We start from the raw sequence: 16,063 nt of genomic DNA, 5'->3' as shown, positions 1-16,063 counted from the left end.
GTATGACATACAGCATTAAGTACACACATTATGAGTAAGGAGTTCTCTAGATTTTCTACTTCCAAACATAGCTCCAGGCAACTCTCCTCCTGAATTGCTGCCACTTCATTTCAGGTGAGCACCATGCCTGCCTGCCTTCTGTTATGGTCCCTGCCACTAGTCATGGACTCTAACCCCTTGGAACCATAAATCCCAAATGTCATGTTTTCTATTATACTTGGCTGATTTCAGGTGGAAACATCAATATCCAGGGCTCCACACCATTTACTCCTTGTTTTTGAAGAATGCTGCAAGATATTTAAGTATTTGAGCCAACCCCAGACCCAAGCAATGTCATAATCCTTGTGGTATTTCTTCAAGCCTTTCTCATTGCGGTGGTTTTGAATAAGAATGGCCTGTACAGTCTTATATACTAGAATGTTCCATAAAACTGCTTGGGAAGGATTAGGAGGTGTGGCCTCATTAAAGGAGGTGAGTCATTCATTGACAGTAGCCTTCGACGTTCCAATAGCCAACACCATTCCCACTCATGGCTCCCGTCTGTGTGTGGCTCAGGATGTGAGCTCTCAGCTACTGCTGGAACACCATGTCTGCCTGCCTGCTGTCATGGTCCCTGCCACTATGGTCATGGACTCAACCCCTTGGAACCATGAATCCCAAATTTAACACTGTAGAACTGAGAAAGAAATGAGAAAAATCTGAAGACTCCATAAGTCATCACCACAAAACTGTCTTTTATTAACAAAACCAAAGAACCCCGAACGCTTTTTGTGAACATTAACTTTTTCTCTTAAGATTTCAAAATGGAATTTTTTATGCGCAGATTTTAAGCTTCTCAACACATTTAGAATACAGTTGTTGACATAATACAAGCCTAAGAAACAAAAGTAAGATGTTCTTAGATTTTCTTTCAAACATTTATAACTCTGGAATGGCCATATGTGACCCCTCAATCCTGGTTCACATGCCATTTGTCCTTTGCCTCGTGGGATGGGCTGCAGCCTCAGGGGTTGCACAGCAGTACAGCACGTGTAGTGGACACAAGGAAGGACGTCCATGTCGTCACTGAAATGCGCGTGTGTTGTGGCAATCCACCTGTCTTAAAAGGAAATCTGTAAACAAAATGATTTCCATTTATTCTGTGGGCATTGTATGTTCCCCTCAGCATGTTGGTCAGAAAGAGTCTAGTGTCTATCAAACAAGTATGAGTAAAGACACTGGGGAGAATCTACGGCTGCTGCTCTGAGGGGCTGACAAGCTCCACCTTGATGCACAGAAGAGTTTACCAGACAGGGCCTTCCTTCAAGAAACACACATTAATTCCTGTACACAACAAAACATGCTTAAGAAATCTAGTCCATTCATACATGAACAACAATCAAACTCTGAAATTTATGTAGCAAGATCTCTAACCATATGCAAATCAAAATTAATGCCCTTAAAAATAATTTGAAAAAATCACCCAGATGATAATTGTCTTGTTTAAATTATTTTGTTCCCTACATGTATAAACTCAGCCAGGAATTTACTTTACCACCCCAAATTGGATGAAAAATAAGGACTGTATTAATTTCACATTCATAAGAGTTTGTCAAAATGTGAAATGAAGGGACACAGATAGATTGTATGGCATTACGGTTACTGTTTCATAGAGTAATAAGATACTCTGAAAACAGGAAGGAGGTGTCTGTTTTAATAATATGTACCTGGGTAAATGTCTCAGAGTTCCTAATGCTTAGTCATTAGTTATACTGACCACAAGACACAAAGAGCGAAGGGGTGTCAACTGTGCCTTTCTGAGCTCTGCAGTGCACACTGACCTGCCCACGTTCCTGTCTCTCACGCATGCCATGGAAAATGCTAACACAGGATACCTAGATCTGGTAGCTGATGGTCAAGACAGACATCACACCACTGTTTCTTTACTGATAGAGATGACACCCTAGTTTAGATACTATATACAAATATATGTGCCTGTCTCCTTTAACACTCACATATGCTCAGCTAAGACTTTGTGTAAGAGTGTGGCTTTTCTAGTTACTCAATTTACACTTATAGACAAGCACCAAGAAACATGCACACTACAAGGAGCCTAGAGATGAAGGAGTCAGATTTCACACCTTTAAGGGACACTGTCACAGAATGCTGAGGACATGGTTTCTATGGCTCATGCTCTAATTGGGTCTTTGCAACAAAGGGGCTTGTGAAGGTTTCTGTCCTCTGTCTTCCTCTCCTAGGGTTTACAGTAGGTTCTGTGTCAGGCACTCAGCAGTCAGGTGGCTTTTGGTCCAACGGGTATGGTTGTCTTTTTGCACCTTTTTAATCCTTCTGCGTAAAGCCAAGTTCAAATGCTGGGAACCGTGCAGTCTCTGGTACCAAGAGGTCAGAAAGAAAGTGAACAGCACCAGCCATACCTGCAAGGCAAAATGTGCATCTTTGAGGAACCATACAGGTTAGTGAACAAAACAAAGTGATACTTAATCTCTTCTACTACCAGAGGCTGTAAGGGCATAAGGAAAAGTACCATTATTAATTTAAAACGACATCATTAAAAACAGCACCGAATGTGTGTGTGTGTGTGCGTGTGTATGTGTATGTGTGTGTGTGTATGTGTGTGTGTGTGTGTGTGTGTGTGTGTGTGTGTATGCGCGAGTGCGTGTGTGAATTCAGGCATATCCATGTCACAGTATGAGTACAGACCTTAGCAGACAACTTCAGGAGTCAGTCCTTGCCTTCTGCTTTGTTTGAGACAGGGTCTCCATTTTTTTTTTTTTTCTACTGGAGCTGACTGGCAAGAGTCTGAGGCTCCTCCTGTCCTACCTCCCAATTCCTCTTTAAAATGCTGAGGTTATATACCTGAGCTACACATCGACACACTCGGGTTCTGGAGGTGTAAAGTCAGATTCTCACACTTGTGTGAGAAGTAAGTTTGCCTAGTGAGCTATCTCCTCTTCTACACTACATTATGTTTTAAGAAATGGCTTTTGGATTCTTATCTTGCATTTGAAATGTTAAGATGATACTGCAGCATCTGAGGATGTAGATTTTGGATGCGGCTCAGTATTACAGTGCTTACCTAATTCCTCCCAAAGCTTTTATAATCTCCATTCAATTTTATATCGTCTTTAGCTTCTAAAAGAGTCATTTTTAATTAAGCAAAATTTGTTTATATGACCCCCCAAAAGTATGACACTGATTAAACAATAGGTTTTGAAACTAACTGATGAAAACATTAGGGATGAGAGCTTCTTGTCCTCCTGTGCCTCTAGTCCTGGATGTCCACCGCAGTCAGAAATCCCCCTCACCCTTTCAGTTTGCTTAGTTTTTCCTTTGCCACAACATTTACACGAAAATGTATAAAGCCTCGGTGTTCTGTGAATACTGCTAACTGTACAACTGTATAAAACGATGTCTACTACATCTGTGTCTACTACCTATTAGAACCCATTAGAATCAGAAAGTGGCTCTTATTACCTTTGACAGGACCCTGGAGAAGCCTCAGGAAAGCTCGTTCCTAGATTTCATAGGCAGATGCCAGTCCCACAGAATGCTGCCTTTGACAGAGTGGGTACTTCAGGAGGAAATTAGATACAGCCCAGTGTCCTCTCAGTGATGCTGTCTGTTAGATCAGCCCAGTGTCCTCTCAGTGATGTTGTCTCTTAGATCAGCCCAGTGTCCTCTCAGTGATGCTGTCTTTTAGATCAGCCCAGTGTCCTCTCAGTGATGCTGTCTGCTAGATACAGCCCAGTGTCCTCTCAGTGATGCTGTCTGTTATATCAGCCCAGTGTCCTCTCAGTGATGCTGTCTGTTAGATCAGCCCAGTGTCCTCTCAGTGATGCTGTCTGCTAGATACAGCCCAGTGTCCTCTCAGTGATGCTGTCTGTTAGATCAGCCCAGTGTCCCCTCTCAGTGATGTTGTCTGTTAGACTCCTGCCTAAGAACTTGGTTAGAAGTTACTGCCAGCTCCCTCTGCCATGCATTGGTGAGGCACAGGGCAAACATGACCAGTGGACTTCCTAGTCATAGAAGTTCAAAAGTGGAATTTTGACTCAATGGGCAACTGAAGTTGCTGTTAAACTTGAATATATAAGCAACAGTGACCTCCATGTTAGAGTCCAGATATTAGCTCCTGTTGCTGGGTATAAATGCATCTCATGTTTATTTTTTTCTGAGACAGGGACTCAATACAGAGCCTAAGCCGGACTCATCCTCGTGATCTACTGCTTTAGCTGCCAGTATAATAGGTTACAGACAAGCACCACCATGTCCGCCATACACTCTTTTGTGATGTAAAAGACTAAAGTTCTTATTCTGAGAAACATTTTTCCTTATGACTTCAACTTATACAGAAAAAGCATTGATAAAAATCTATTACCTATCTACTTGTTTTGAAATAAATATTCCCTCTGAAGATTACTTTGGGATATAGTTATAAGATGTGGTTCTAAAGTTATTATCAAGTAATCCTAACGCTATAAAGTCTTTGTACTGTGGTTTATAAGTGAGCCAAAACATGCAATTGCCTGTACACGCGCACACACACACACACACACACACACACACACACACACACACGTGGGAGACCAAACGTGTTGGTGTATACTTTTAGTCGCAGCACTTGGGAGGCAGAGGCAAGCAGATCCGTAGGAGTTGGAGGCCAGCCTTATCTACATAGCAAGTTCCAGGACAGCCAGGACTAAACGGAGAGACTCTATCTCAAAAAAATCAAATAAATAAACAAAAAGGACTATCTCTATCTCTAGCACTTCAATTATAATTATAGTAGTATATTAATTATAGTATATTCTTCTATACTTATTAACCTAGGCAATTATATTACAATATTACAGAGGAAAAGCAGAATAGACATATTATCTTCCCCCATCCAGGAAGCCTTCTAGACTTTGTCTGTATATGTACTTCACAGAAGTTCTAACACTTTTGGAGATACTTGCAGGACCAAACTCTAGCGAGATCAATAGGCTAGCTATCATTTTGTTTTAGCTCTTAAGTTTTACTCAAGCAATACCAAATGTCCTAACGCTAGTCCTCAAAACACAGGGGTCAGGTTTACCAGACTAAGTATCTAAACGCACAGCTTTATTTTCTTTTTCACACTCCTACCTTCAAAGAGGGAATACGGTCTATCAGGAATGCGGCATCCATGTGCTCCGTAATCTAGACACCACTCTGCAAACTAAAACAAAAGATATTCCTTTTTAAGAACGGGATTTCTTAAGAGGCAATGACTATGACAGTTATGAGAATTGAAGAGAGGGCTCAGGATACAGCTCAATGGTTAAGAGCACATGTGCTCTTCCAGGGGACCCTAGTTTGATTGTAAGCACCCACATCAGGTGGCTGACAGACACCTGGAACACCATCCTTCATGGGAACTGATTGTCTCCTCTGGCCGCTTTGAGCACTTGCACTAACCTGCACATTCCTACAGACAGACAGGCATAATTAAAAACATTAAAAATAAAACTTGGAAAAAATAATTAAAGAAGCTGGTTTGGGCAGTTGTGATTCCAGGGCTCTGAACTGTATGTGTTTGTTCAAAACCCACTAGCAGGATGAGAGCTAGAGACCTTTCCTCATCTAGTTCTTCTTCTGTAGGTCACATCTACCCTAAAACATTATAAGGACACCTGGAGAAGAAATGTACAATAGTTCAACAGCAACCGGTTCCTTCCAAGCACCTGCTCATCTGAATAAAAATGCCTGGCTCTGAACCTGTCTCCGGACCACTGGCTCCCCCTAGCCTGGGTTACTGATGGAAACCATGCTCAGCAGTCTTTTCCTTGGTGTCCTCACCTCTACAATCTTAGAAACTGTTGCTGGAATAATCCTCCGTCGTGGAAAGACCTCAGCCTGTAGCTCTCTACTGGATGGGTTTTACACTCTACATAAGTTAGTGCTAAGTTAGTGTCATTTGGGTTGAAAGACAACAACAATAAAAACACCTCATAATGGTAACAGGGTTCATTGTCCAAATGGTATTAAAAAATATGTTATCCGTAATGTTTCCTAGGTCATGAGCCTCTGCATTTTGGTGTATTCCTCAATCATTTTAGAGTATGCACATAATTACATCATGTAAAGCATACATATTAATAAAAATACAAGTAAAAATTTACTAAGTCTGGCTTTATGCTATTCATCAAAATACAGTCTGAGCAGATTTAAGTGTTCCAAGTTAAGCCCATGTGCTACTGATGGACATACTATAGGAGAATAACTTTTAACAAGTACAAACATGGAACTTATATGTCACTAGTTTGAGCTAAGCAATAAACAAAACATTTGATAAATGATTGGCAGTATTAAAGACCCTGAAAAATGTCACAGCTAAACATTAGAAATGGCAAAGATTTTCTATGCAAATTTCAGGAGAAAGTACATTTCTGGTGAAGGAAATAGGTGATAATAGTTTAAGCCTCCATTCTACTGAGGGAAGAACAATGCGATCTAGGGTAGTATGCCTGAGAGTGGTACAGGATGAGACAAGGAGGTAGGGAAATAGGAAAGGGTCAAGGCATGCAGGACTAGGGAAACTCGGAGACAGGATGGCAGTTTTGGCATGCAGCTTAGTGGAAACAATGAGGGATTCAATAGGAACAATTGTAGAAAGTCTGAATGTTAAGTCAATTAACGCTTAAAATGTTTTTGGTAGATAAATCATTTGCTCCCCTTATTTTTTCAAATAAGGAACTTGAGGCTTAAAGAACAAATGCACTTAAAGACACTAAAGCTTTTATATAAAGTAGGAATGATGTCAAAGATCTGTGACCCTAGAACTTGGGAGGGAGAAGGAAGATCAGTTCACGTTCTTGATCATCTTTGGCAGCAGCAAACCAAGGCCCACCTGTGCTAGCTCAGACTTTTTCTTAAAAACCAACCACACAAATAAATATTTATACACAGTGCTGTATTCTGACCAGGCAGTGTGATTCCAGAAGTTGTGCTATTCAGAGCAAGCAACCTTCACCTCATAGACACAGAGAGACAAGGACAAGGCTGTGCCAGAATCAACAGATTAGCCCACAGACTGGGAAGAGAATTACGCTTTCAGACTCTGTTCTGGGGAGTTTGGAAGCTGTGTGGATAGAGGTGTCCTCACCTTACAAGCTCGATAGAGGTACTTCTTATCCTGCGTCAGATGATAAAGGGACAAAAAGGAATAACCATTCCCCGAGGTTCCATGGCAGATTCCATAGCCTTTCCGGAGCAGACCTCGCTGCCAAATCACATCACTGCACTCCATGGCCTCTTTCAAGTATTTTTCCTCCTTAAAAACCTGGAGAGGAAGAAAGCAAAACAGTGTTAACAAAATGTTTTGCATAAGAGTCGGAAATATACTTCCCCATTGGTTAGAAACTATACATTAGGAAATAAATATGGCATTGGGGTCAAACATACACAGGAACCTGCCTCCGCCAGCCCCACCGGCCAGGTCCTTCTTACAGTCTAAATCAGAGTCTCCCTTCTACAGATCCTCCTTAATCTGCCAGACCCAGCACTGGTACCACACCCAGTGTCCAGGCCGACCTAGTCTGATCACTTGTGCCTGTGTGCAACCAACCTTTAAGTTTCCACCAGGACCTGGCTGCCTATCCCTAAACCCACAAGCCCTCAGCACAACCCATGCAACCTCTCTTTCTAGCCAGATCTACCATCTACTCAAGGCTTGGACCAGGACTCACAGCCTGCACACCAGACCAGCCTACCCTGTTCACCTGCCTTCACTCTACCTAATTCATTGTCAACCTTCAAGTACAATCCAACCCCCACATCCTCTCTTCAGCTCCAACCTGCTCTGTCTATATCAGACACAGAACGAACAAGAGAAGTCCCCATGCCTAGATCTCATTGGAAAAATTACAAACAACACAAAAGGTCACTCCAGTATCTTCTCTCCAAAACCCACTAGTGCTCTAGAAATGTTTGCCAAAGAGAAATACCGAGATGAGCCACAGAACACAGATTTAAAGGAACAATGATAGTTTTTTTTTTCCCCAAAAATTAAAGGAGTTTAAAGAAGACACGAAAATAAAAACAAAACACTTGCAATACAGATACATATCAAAAAAGATTATCTATCCACCATGACCAAGTTGGCTTTATCCTTGAAAGCAAGAATGGTTCAACATACACAAGTCAAGAAATGTTATAGGCAACATAAATTGATTTAAATTTTTTTAAAAAATCACATGATCATCTCAATATAGGAAAAGCCTTTGATAAAATTCAACATAACTCCATGCTAAAAGTCCTAGATAACACAGGACTAGAGGAAACAAACCTGGGATTATTTGTCTGTCTATCTATCTATCATCTATTTAATTACATATCATCTAACATCCACCTATCTGTTATCTCTCTGCCTACCTATTCATCTATATGTATACACTAGAAAGTATGTATACACTTGTATTTTTTTCCTAGTTAACTGGCCATTCATATATTATTTGGAAAAAGTTGTCTACTTTCTACTTTTATCTTAACAACTTATCTTAGGCTGAGTCTATAAGTATTGGACAATTTCTTTGACAGGTGATTTGAAGCCAGTATAATATTGAATCTGTGATATGATTATTCTTAAAGACTATCATGTAGCTCTGCAGTAAACAAGAGTAACTGAGACAAAAAGAAATACAAATGTTGTTAAATAATAAAAAGAACACTCGGAAACAATACTGCTGCCAAGGCTTGTTAAGATGCTGAATCTTTCTACAGTTTTAGAAAGCCACCAAGGCCAGGCAACCTGTGGCCTTGAGGAGGCATGAGCTCTTGGGACACGTAGTAAACTATCTATCTACACACTACTATAATCCTCTGTCTCTGTCTGTCTGTCTGTCTGTCTGTCTGTCTGTCTGTCTGTCCTCACACACATTCGTCTACATACACTTGTTTCCTAGTACATTGGTTTTGGTAGGATGGATATTTTCAGAATATTTATTCTAACAATTTGTGAGTATAAGAGGTCTTTCTATCTTCTGATGTTTTCCTCAGTCTCTTTCTTCAAACGTAAGTTTTCCCTTAGAAGTCTTTACCTGCTTAGGTTTACTTCTACCTTTTCTTGTTTTCAGGCTATTGTGAACGACATCACGTCCATGATCTCTTTCTCAATGTACCTTTGTTGCTGCTATAGAAAAGCTACTAATTTTTGCAAGGTGATTTTGTACCTTACTACATGGCTCAAAGAGTTGATCAATTCTGGAAGTCTTCTAGTGGGACCTTTAGGATCTTTCACCAACAAGATCTTGTGATCTACAAAGCAATTTTGCTTCTTTTCTGACTTGTGACCCATACTTTCTTTTTCTTGTTCTTCTTCTTTATAGTGACTCTGACACTATATTTAAATAAGCAGCATAGTAAACAGCTCTGTCTCAGTCCTCACTTTATTTTTGCTTTATGTTTTTATGGATTGTTTGTTTTGAAATAAAGTTTTGTTCTATGTTACTCTGGATGGCCTGGAACTTACTGTGTAGACCAGGATGGCCTTACACTCACAGAGATCCACTAACCTCTGGCTCCTGAGTACTGAGAGTAAAGGAGTATACTACCATGCCCAGCCTTGCTGCTGATTTTAAGTTAAGGAATCCTAATACTGGAAGGAATAGTCTTCCCCAGAGAAGAGCACTGAGGTTCGTTACCCAATACAAAATGGTCAGGCCCAAAACACATACAAGTGTCATGTATGAGCACATTGCTATTTATATACTGGAGAATAAATCAACAATTACAGAAAATGAGGCCATGAATTTGAAAGAAAGCTGGAGATATATTAGAGGGGTTAAAGGAAGGAAAAATAAGGAGTAAAGTAATATTATTTCTCTTTCCTCCCTTCTTCCCTCTCCCTCTCTCCCTCCCTCCCTCTCTCTCTCTCTCTCTCTCTCTCTCTCTCTCTCTCTCTCTCTCTCTCTCCCTCCCTCCCTCCTTCCTCTCTGAAATTTAAATAAGTAAGTCAAATTTGTGGGCATGTGCTTGTAATCCTGGTGCTGGGAAGGTAGAAAATGCCGATCCCTAACGCTCAGTGGCCCGCCAGTCTAGCCCAACCAGGGCAGTCAGAAATCCAGGAAGAGTGAGATGACCAGTTCCATAGGAACATACCCAAGGCCAACCATTGGCCCTACATGGATACACATATGTACACAAGCATACATGATCACAAAATGCATACAAATGTGCAGATAAGTAATTAAAATAAAAAGTAGAAAGTGAGGTGGGGAGATGGCTCAGTTCTTAAAGCATGAGTCCTTGAGTTCAGATCCCCAGAACTACGTGAAGCTGGCTGTGACGGCGCACATTTGCAATCTCAACACTCCTATTCGGAGAAAGGAAGCAGAGACAACGCAAACCTCAGAAGCACACAGGCCAGCTGGCCTGGCATCCACAGGAGAAACCGACAAGAGACCCTGCTCAGACATGATGGAAGGCAAAGACCAGCGCTGAAGGTTGCCCCCTGAGTTCCACACGCATGACTTGACATATGTGTACTCACGCTAACACAGAGATGAAAATTTAAAACCAGTTTTCAGTGTACAATTGAATGGGCTTTCCAGAAGCAACAGAAAAGCTGGGTGGTGAAAACTGTAACCAGACACTCAGGGTATGAGAGGAGCACTAACGTGGAGCACCTGTAACTTAGGAGCACTAACCTGGTATGCCTGTAAGAGCATGTGGATGACACCTGGAGCACCATGGCACCAGTGGACCAATCGATCTGTTTCATTGCTTAGTGAAGATGGATAATTTCCAGATCTGAATTTTTTGTGACGCACGTAATCGATGCTGGGTTTCACCATTTCTGTTAAGGTTTCTTGGTCCACTTTTGCTTCTGGCTTTAAAGACACAGAAAAGAAAACAATTTGTCTTTTCTGACATTTTTAAACTTTTGTAGCGGCTGGTCCCAGAGACTTTAGAAAGCTACCTAGAGTTAAGATGGTCCCTCCTCCACTCCTCTACAACCTGGAATAATGTATGTGTAGTATGTTCTGCATGTGTCTGAGAGGAGGGTCCAGAGAGAGGGCCAGTGACACAGGAACAACAACCTCATCTCTGGGCAGAGGCTGTGCTGACCACTGGGAGAGGGAAGCGGAAGTGTCCGAAGCCAACAGCACAACGTCGTGATCCCAGGGGCCATGTAGCATGTACCTCCCTTTGCTCTCTTCTAAATCTGGATTTCTCTGCCCAACAGATGGTTTCTTTTCTTCAAGTCCCAATTCCTTTTACAGCTATAGGAATTACTGGAAGGAAGAGTCTAGCAGATCCAAAGGCTCCTTAGATTTTATCTGAAGAAGCCCCTTCCTCTACTACACTGGCTCCATCTCAACTCAGATACACGCCTGGTGCAGTGACTGTGGTACATGTCACTTACGTTCCCCCAGTTCTGTGACTGTGCAGGACAACAGCCTGGTCTGGCTCCTCGGGCATCCCTGCGTGTTTTTCTGTCCTGTTAGGACACTGCATTTTTTAAAACTTATTTTCAGTTTACATATTTTCATTTTGAGCTCCTATATGTCTCCATGTTTTTTCCAAAGAATTAGAATTTCTGTTCTTGTTCTGTTATTTTTAAAAAGATTTGTAAGAAAAACTTTCCTTTTGTAGGGCCATTGCAAAAATGGGCTTTGATTTTTCAACTGTAATTAGAAATATTTTCATATAGACTATACTGTCATTGACTTCTAAATGACAACCAAGAGATGGCATGACCACAGGACATGCGGTAGGGTACAGAGGCTACAAGAAATGTGGTGTGCCACAGAGGATATGATGTACACACCGCTCTCACCATTTGGCTACCTCCGTAAAGAGAGCAAGTCAGCTCCATCACACTACTGTGATGACCTGTTTCTAAATACAGCAGTCACTAAACAGTGCCCCTAGGATTTTCACCTTACAAGCAAAGACATCAAGCTCACATGATTTGTATGTCTCTTAAAAGAACAAAACCAACAGAAGCATGTAAATCAAACAACCTCCATTAAGAAGTTCCTATCAGCAGGACAAGAACAGAAGGAAGCTGTGGGTGATCAGCAACTATTCTGGTACAAACTACAGAATGTACTTTTAGGAATTCACTGCTATAAAGCCAAGTTAATTATCTGTGAGTTAAAGCAGGAACCTTCAATTCAGCCTATCTGATCTCTATAATGAATTGAATTCATATTGGTCTAGTATACTGTAATATAGTCATTATATTTATTATCGTAGACAATTGTCCTGTACCTGCATTAACATGTAGTAGATGCCGGCCATACCATGGGCTGCTCCAACATATTGCTTCCTGTGCCACTGATATAAGAGAGGGCAGCGCTCGGTTTTTCTTTCTTCCCTGGATAGACTCTTTCCTGACTCAATAATAGCAGTGACTACCTACAGAGACAGGAGACATCAGAAATCAAAACAAGTTATAAGCATCTTCATCTACTCTAATTGACACTGTGTGGGAGGACACAGATTATTAAATAAAAAACGTATAAGCAGCCTTATCTAACAATTACTTTTATTTAATAAATTTAGTCAGAGAGAAATCAGGAAATGGAGCAGAGGATGGCCCTGTGTGCTATCAATGGGAGGAGAAGCCCTTGGTCCTGTAAAGGCTCGTTTCCCCTGTGTAGGGGAATGCCAGAGTGTTGAGGTGGGAGTGGGTGGGTAGGAGGAGGAGCATCCTCATAGAAACAGGGGACCTGGGATGGAAGAGGGAGGAACCAGGAATGGGAATAACATTTGAAATGTAAATACATATAACTATCCAATAAAAAAAAGAAAAGGAAGAAAGAGTATGCACACCAAATCACAGTCATCTCATTTTGGGCTTTTGAAGTTAAACTGCATAGTTAGTTCCAACAAAACATAACCTAATCAATAAAGTTCATAATTTTTTTTTTAAAAAGATCTTTGAGAAGATACATAACTGTTTCTAAAAACATCATATGAGATGCCTTTAAAAGCTACTCCCACCTAGAAGCAAAGGCTGGGCATTAACATAACTGAATGCTAACAGACAGTTCTGAGTGCTGGTAGGTCCAGCGGGCCCACAATACCTCTTTAATAGCTGCCTCACCAACAGTGCCGGGACCAATTTCTGTGTTCAGGTACAGTAAGGCATACAGGTATCCTGCCCGTCCATAAAGCAGCTCATCAGGAAGCTCTGACTCTTGACAGACAATAGTTTTATGCATCTGTAGAAGTCTAACCAACAAGACATAACATTATCCCAGAAAATTTCTAAAAATATCCCTCAATTATGAACCCCAAGTTCATAAAACAATCAAAACTTCTCTACTGATTCCTGTTTCCACAATAACACAAATATATGGAATGAAAATATCAGTCACTATTAAAAGTGTACGAGGTCCTGAATTCAATCTCCATCTTTGAAAAAGATTCTTTCAGTCCCAAATTTCCATCTTTCTATTACTCTAAATCATACAGTGAAAACAGAGTTCATACATTGAAATCTAGTGTTAGAAGAAAGGGATGTAAAATGTACATGAGATGGAGCTGAGATATGACTATTGCTTCGGCAAGACTAAGTCACTCCATCTTTCAGTATCAAATGCCTGCACTTGTTCAGATCTCTACTAGATCCCAGGGTGGGACCTTACTTCCTGCTTGTTTGAGAAGAATATAAACTGCCCTGCAAAAACCTGCACACTCCATCATTCCTTCATCACCATAACTAGGAGCTATAGACTCAACTTAGGATCAGTTAATCTCAAGCTGTTTTCATGGATGTGCACTCACTTTCGTGCACTGAAAACAACCAAAAATTGCTTAGAAATGAATATTAAAGTGGCACTGAAATTAAGTTCTATATTATATTAATTTCTATATATACTCATGTACATATAGGAAAAAAACACATGATCCTACTACTAAGCTAACATACTTTTCAGAGACATATTTGCAATTGCAGATTAGAAAATACTTTAATTGTTGAATATCTTTGCACAGTAATTCTTCAACAAAACATTTGGAGATGTTTTCAACTTTTAAAACTCACTTTGTGATGCATTCCTGGGACTCACATTCACTTTTGAGTTTATGATATATCACAGCTCCCACAGCAAGAGGCCCAGCATCTCCACAAAGAAAAGTGACTCTGCGTCCACTCAAGTTTCGGAGTGTTCTCTTTACATAATCCAGGGACCGGAGCAGGTAGGTCTGGTCACCAGTGACCCGATACAGCTGCAGGTACAAAAGTGCTATGCCTGGAATGAGCCCCACCCCCAAAGAAAAGCATTACTATCTTCCTTTTTACCCTCAGGAAGTTACTTTAAAATTACACAAACATCTTTCTTCTATAACCATTCTGTATTTTGAAATGGACAACATAAACAATAACAAGTATAATTTATTTTAGAAAACTGAAAATGCTGAAAAGAAAAAAAGACACAAAATTTATGGGGGAAAAAGTCAAGAAAAAGGTTGAAACTTATCATTGGGTTAACTAGCCTGATACAGTATGTCCACATTTTACTGTTAGAGGAAAAAAGACACAAACACACTAATGCTCCAGTCACTCACTCCTTGTTCCCATTCATGCCCAGTCTAGCTTTAGTCTGCTCTTTATCTCAAGCTAATGTAAGTCTTTTCTTATGCTTCTTCTCAAATCATTTCCTTCTATGTGATTAATTTTCTGGACTTTATGCATCCATTCTAATTTTCTACAATTTTTCTTTTCCCATTAAGCAATTGAGCATGTAACCAGTGAGTAGTGGGTCAGATCCCTACTTAGGGAGTACTGCGTGAGGTGGCAGAACCAGGACAGCAGGAGCCTGTCACCAGCCTCTTTTTCAATAGAGAAATAGAAATGGAAGGAATCCTGGGGATAGAAAATCTAGGTAAGAAACAGGCATGACATATGCAAGCATCACCAAGAGAATCATAAAAGAAAATGTTAAATCTAAAATGTTTCTGACATAAAACTTCCAGAAAATAATGGGACACTATGAAAAGGACAAACCTACAAATAATAAGAACAAAAGAAAGAGATGAAACTCAGCTCAAAGGCCCAACAAATATTTTCAATAAAATCATAGAAGAAAATTTCCCTAATCTAAAGAAAGAGATATCTACAAACGTACAAGAAACTTACAGAACACCAAATAGATTGAACCAGAACAGAAAATCCTTCTGCCACATAGCAAATCAAAACACTAAACATATAGAACAAAGAAAGAATATTAAAAGCTGCTAGGGGGAAAGACCAAATACCATATGAAGGCAGACCTACAGAATCACCCCTGAAATCTCAACAAAGACTTTAAAAGGCAGAAGGGCCTGGACAGACTCTATGGTATTACAAATGTCAGCACAGACTAATCTACCTGAATCACCTTACGTGGAAAAACAAGACAGTCTGTGACAAAAATCAAACTAAAACAGCACCTACACAAAAACCCAATCCTACAGAAGGTACAAAAAAGAAAATTCCACCCCAAGGAGGTTAACTGCCCTCAGAAAACACAGGAAATAAATAACTTTACACCAAAAAGGGGGAAATACACACACACACACACACACACATGCATAGATACACAAATACCACCAACACCATGACCAACATAAAAATAACAAGAATTAGCAAGCATTGGTAGCTCTCAATATCAATGGACTCAATTTCCCAATAAAAAGGTATATATTTTTATCTGGTATACCCATTCCAATATCTAACAAAAAAGATGTTCACTCAAAATTATTCAAAAGAGATGGAGAAGAACACATCAAAGAAAAGTTTTTACCAAGAGGACGTTTCAATTCTGGATAAAACTTGACACAAATGAAAGAGCACCAACATTCATAAAAGAAAGGTTACTAAAGCTTAAATCACACATCAAACCCCACACATTAATAGTGAGAGTCTTCAACACCCCACTCTCATCAACACACAGGTCATCCAGAGAGAAACTAAACAGAGAAATAATGCAACACTATGACTCAAATGGGCCTTATAGATATCTAAGGAGCATTTCACCCAAACACAAAAGAATAAACCTTATGGGATTTTCTCCAAAATTGACCATATACTTGATCACAAAGCAAGTCTTAA

The 16,063-nt window shown here is 40.2% G+C and overlaps 1 protein-coding gene across 2 annotated transcripts in view; it reads right to left on the bottom strand.

Annotated features, from left to right (window-relative positions):
• Positions 1 to 714: 714 nt before the first annotated feature.
• LANCL2 (LanC like glutathione S-transferase 2) overlaps positions 715 to 16,063 on the bottom strand; it is a 29,101-nt gene continuing 13,752 nt past the window's right edge. The window contains exons 3-10 of one of the 2 annotated variants that reach the window (XM_080932567.1): positions 14,015 to 14,222; positions 13,053 to 13,200; positions 12,235 to 12,381; positions 10,665 to 10,847; positions 7,124 to 7,300; positions 5,125 to 5,197; positions 2,316 to 2,414; positions 715 to 1,112 (exon numbers count right to left, since the gene is read on the bottom strand). In XM_080932567.1, the coding sequence (XP_080788693.1) occupies positions 2,320 to 2,414; positions 5,125 to 5,197; positions 7,124 to 7,300; positions 10,665 to 10,847; positions 12,235 to 12,381; positions 13,053 to 13,200; positions 14,015 to 14,222 (1,031 nt within the window). In that variant the 3' untranslated portion in view covers positions 715 to 1,112; positions 2,316 to 2,319. Of the gene's footprint in view, positions 2,415 to 5,124; positions 5,198 to 7,123; positions 7,301 to 10,664; positions 10,848 to 12,234; positions 12,382 to 13,052; positions 13,201 to 14,014; positions 14,223 to 16,063 lie in introns of both variants that reach the window. The other variant, XM_080932566.1, reaches the window with a different exon arrangement.

This window comes from Micromys minutus (assembly GCF_963924665.1).
Source record: "Micromys minutus genome assembly, chromosome: 18".
In the NCBI taxonomy this organism is placed as follows: domain Eukaryota; kingdom Metazoa; phylum Chordata; class Mammalia; order Rodentia; family Muridae; genus Micromys; species Micromys minutus.
Note: the sequence above shows the minus strand (reverse complement) of the source record. Positions and strands in the feature narration are given on the sequence as shown.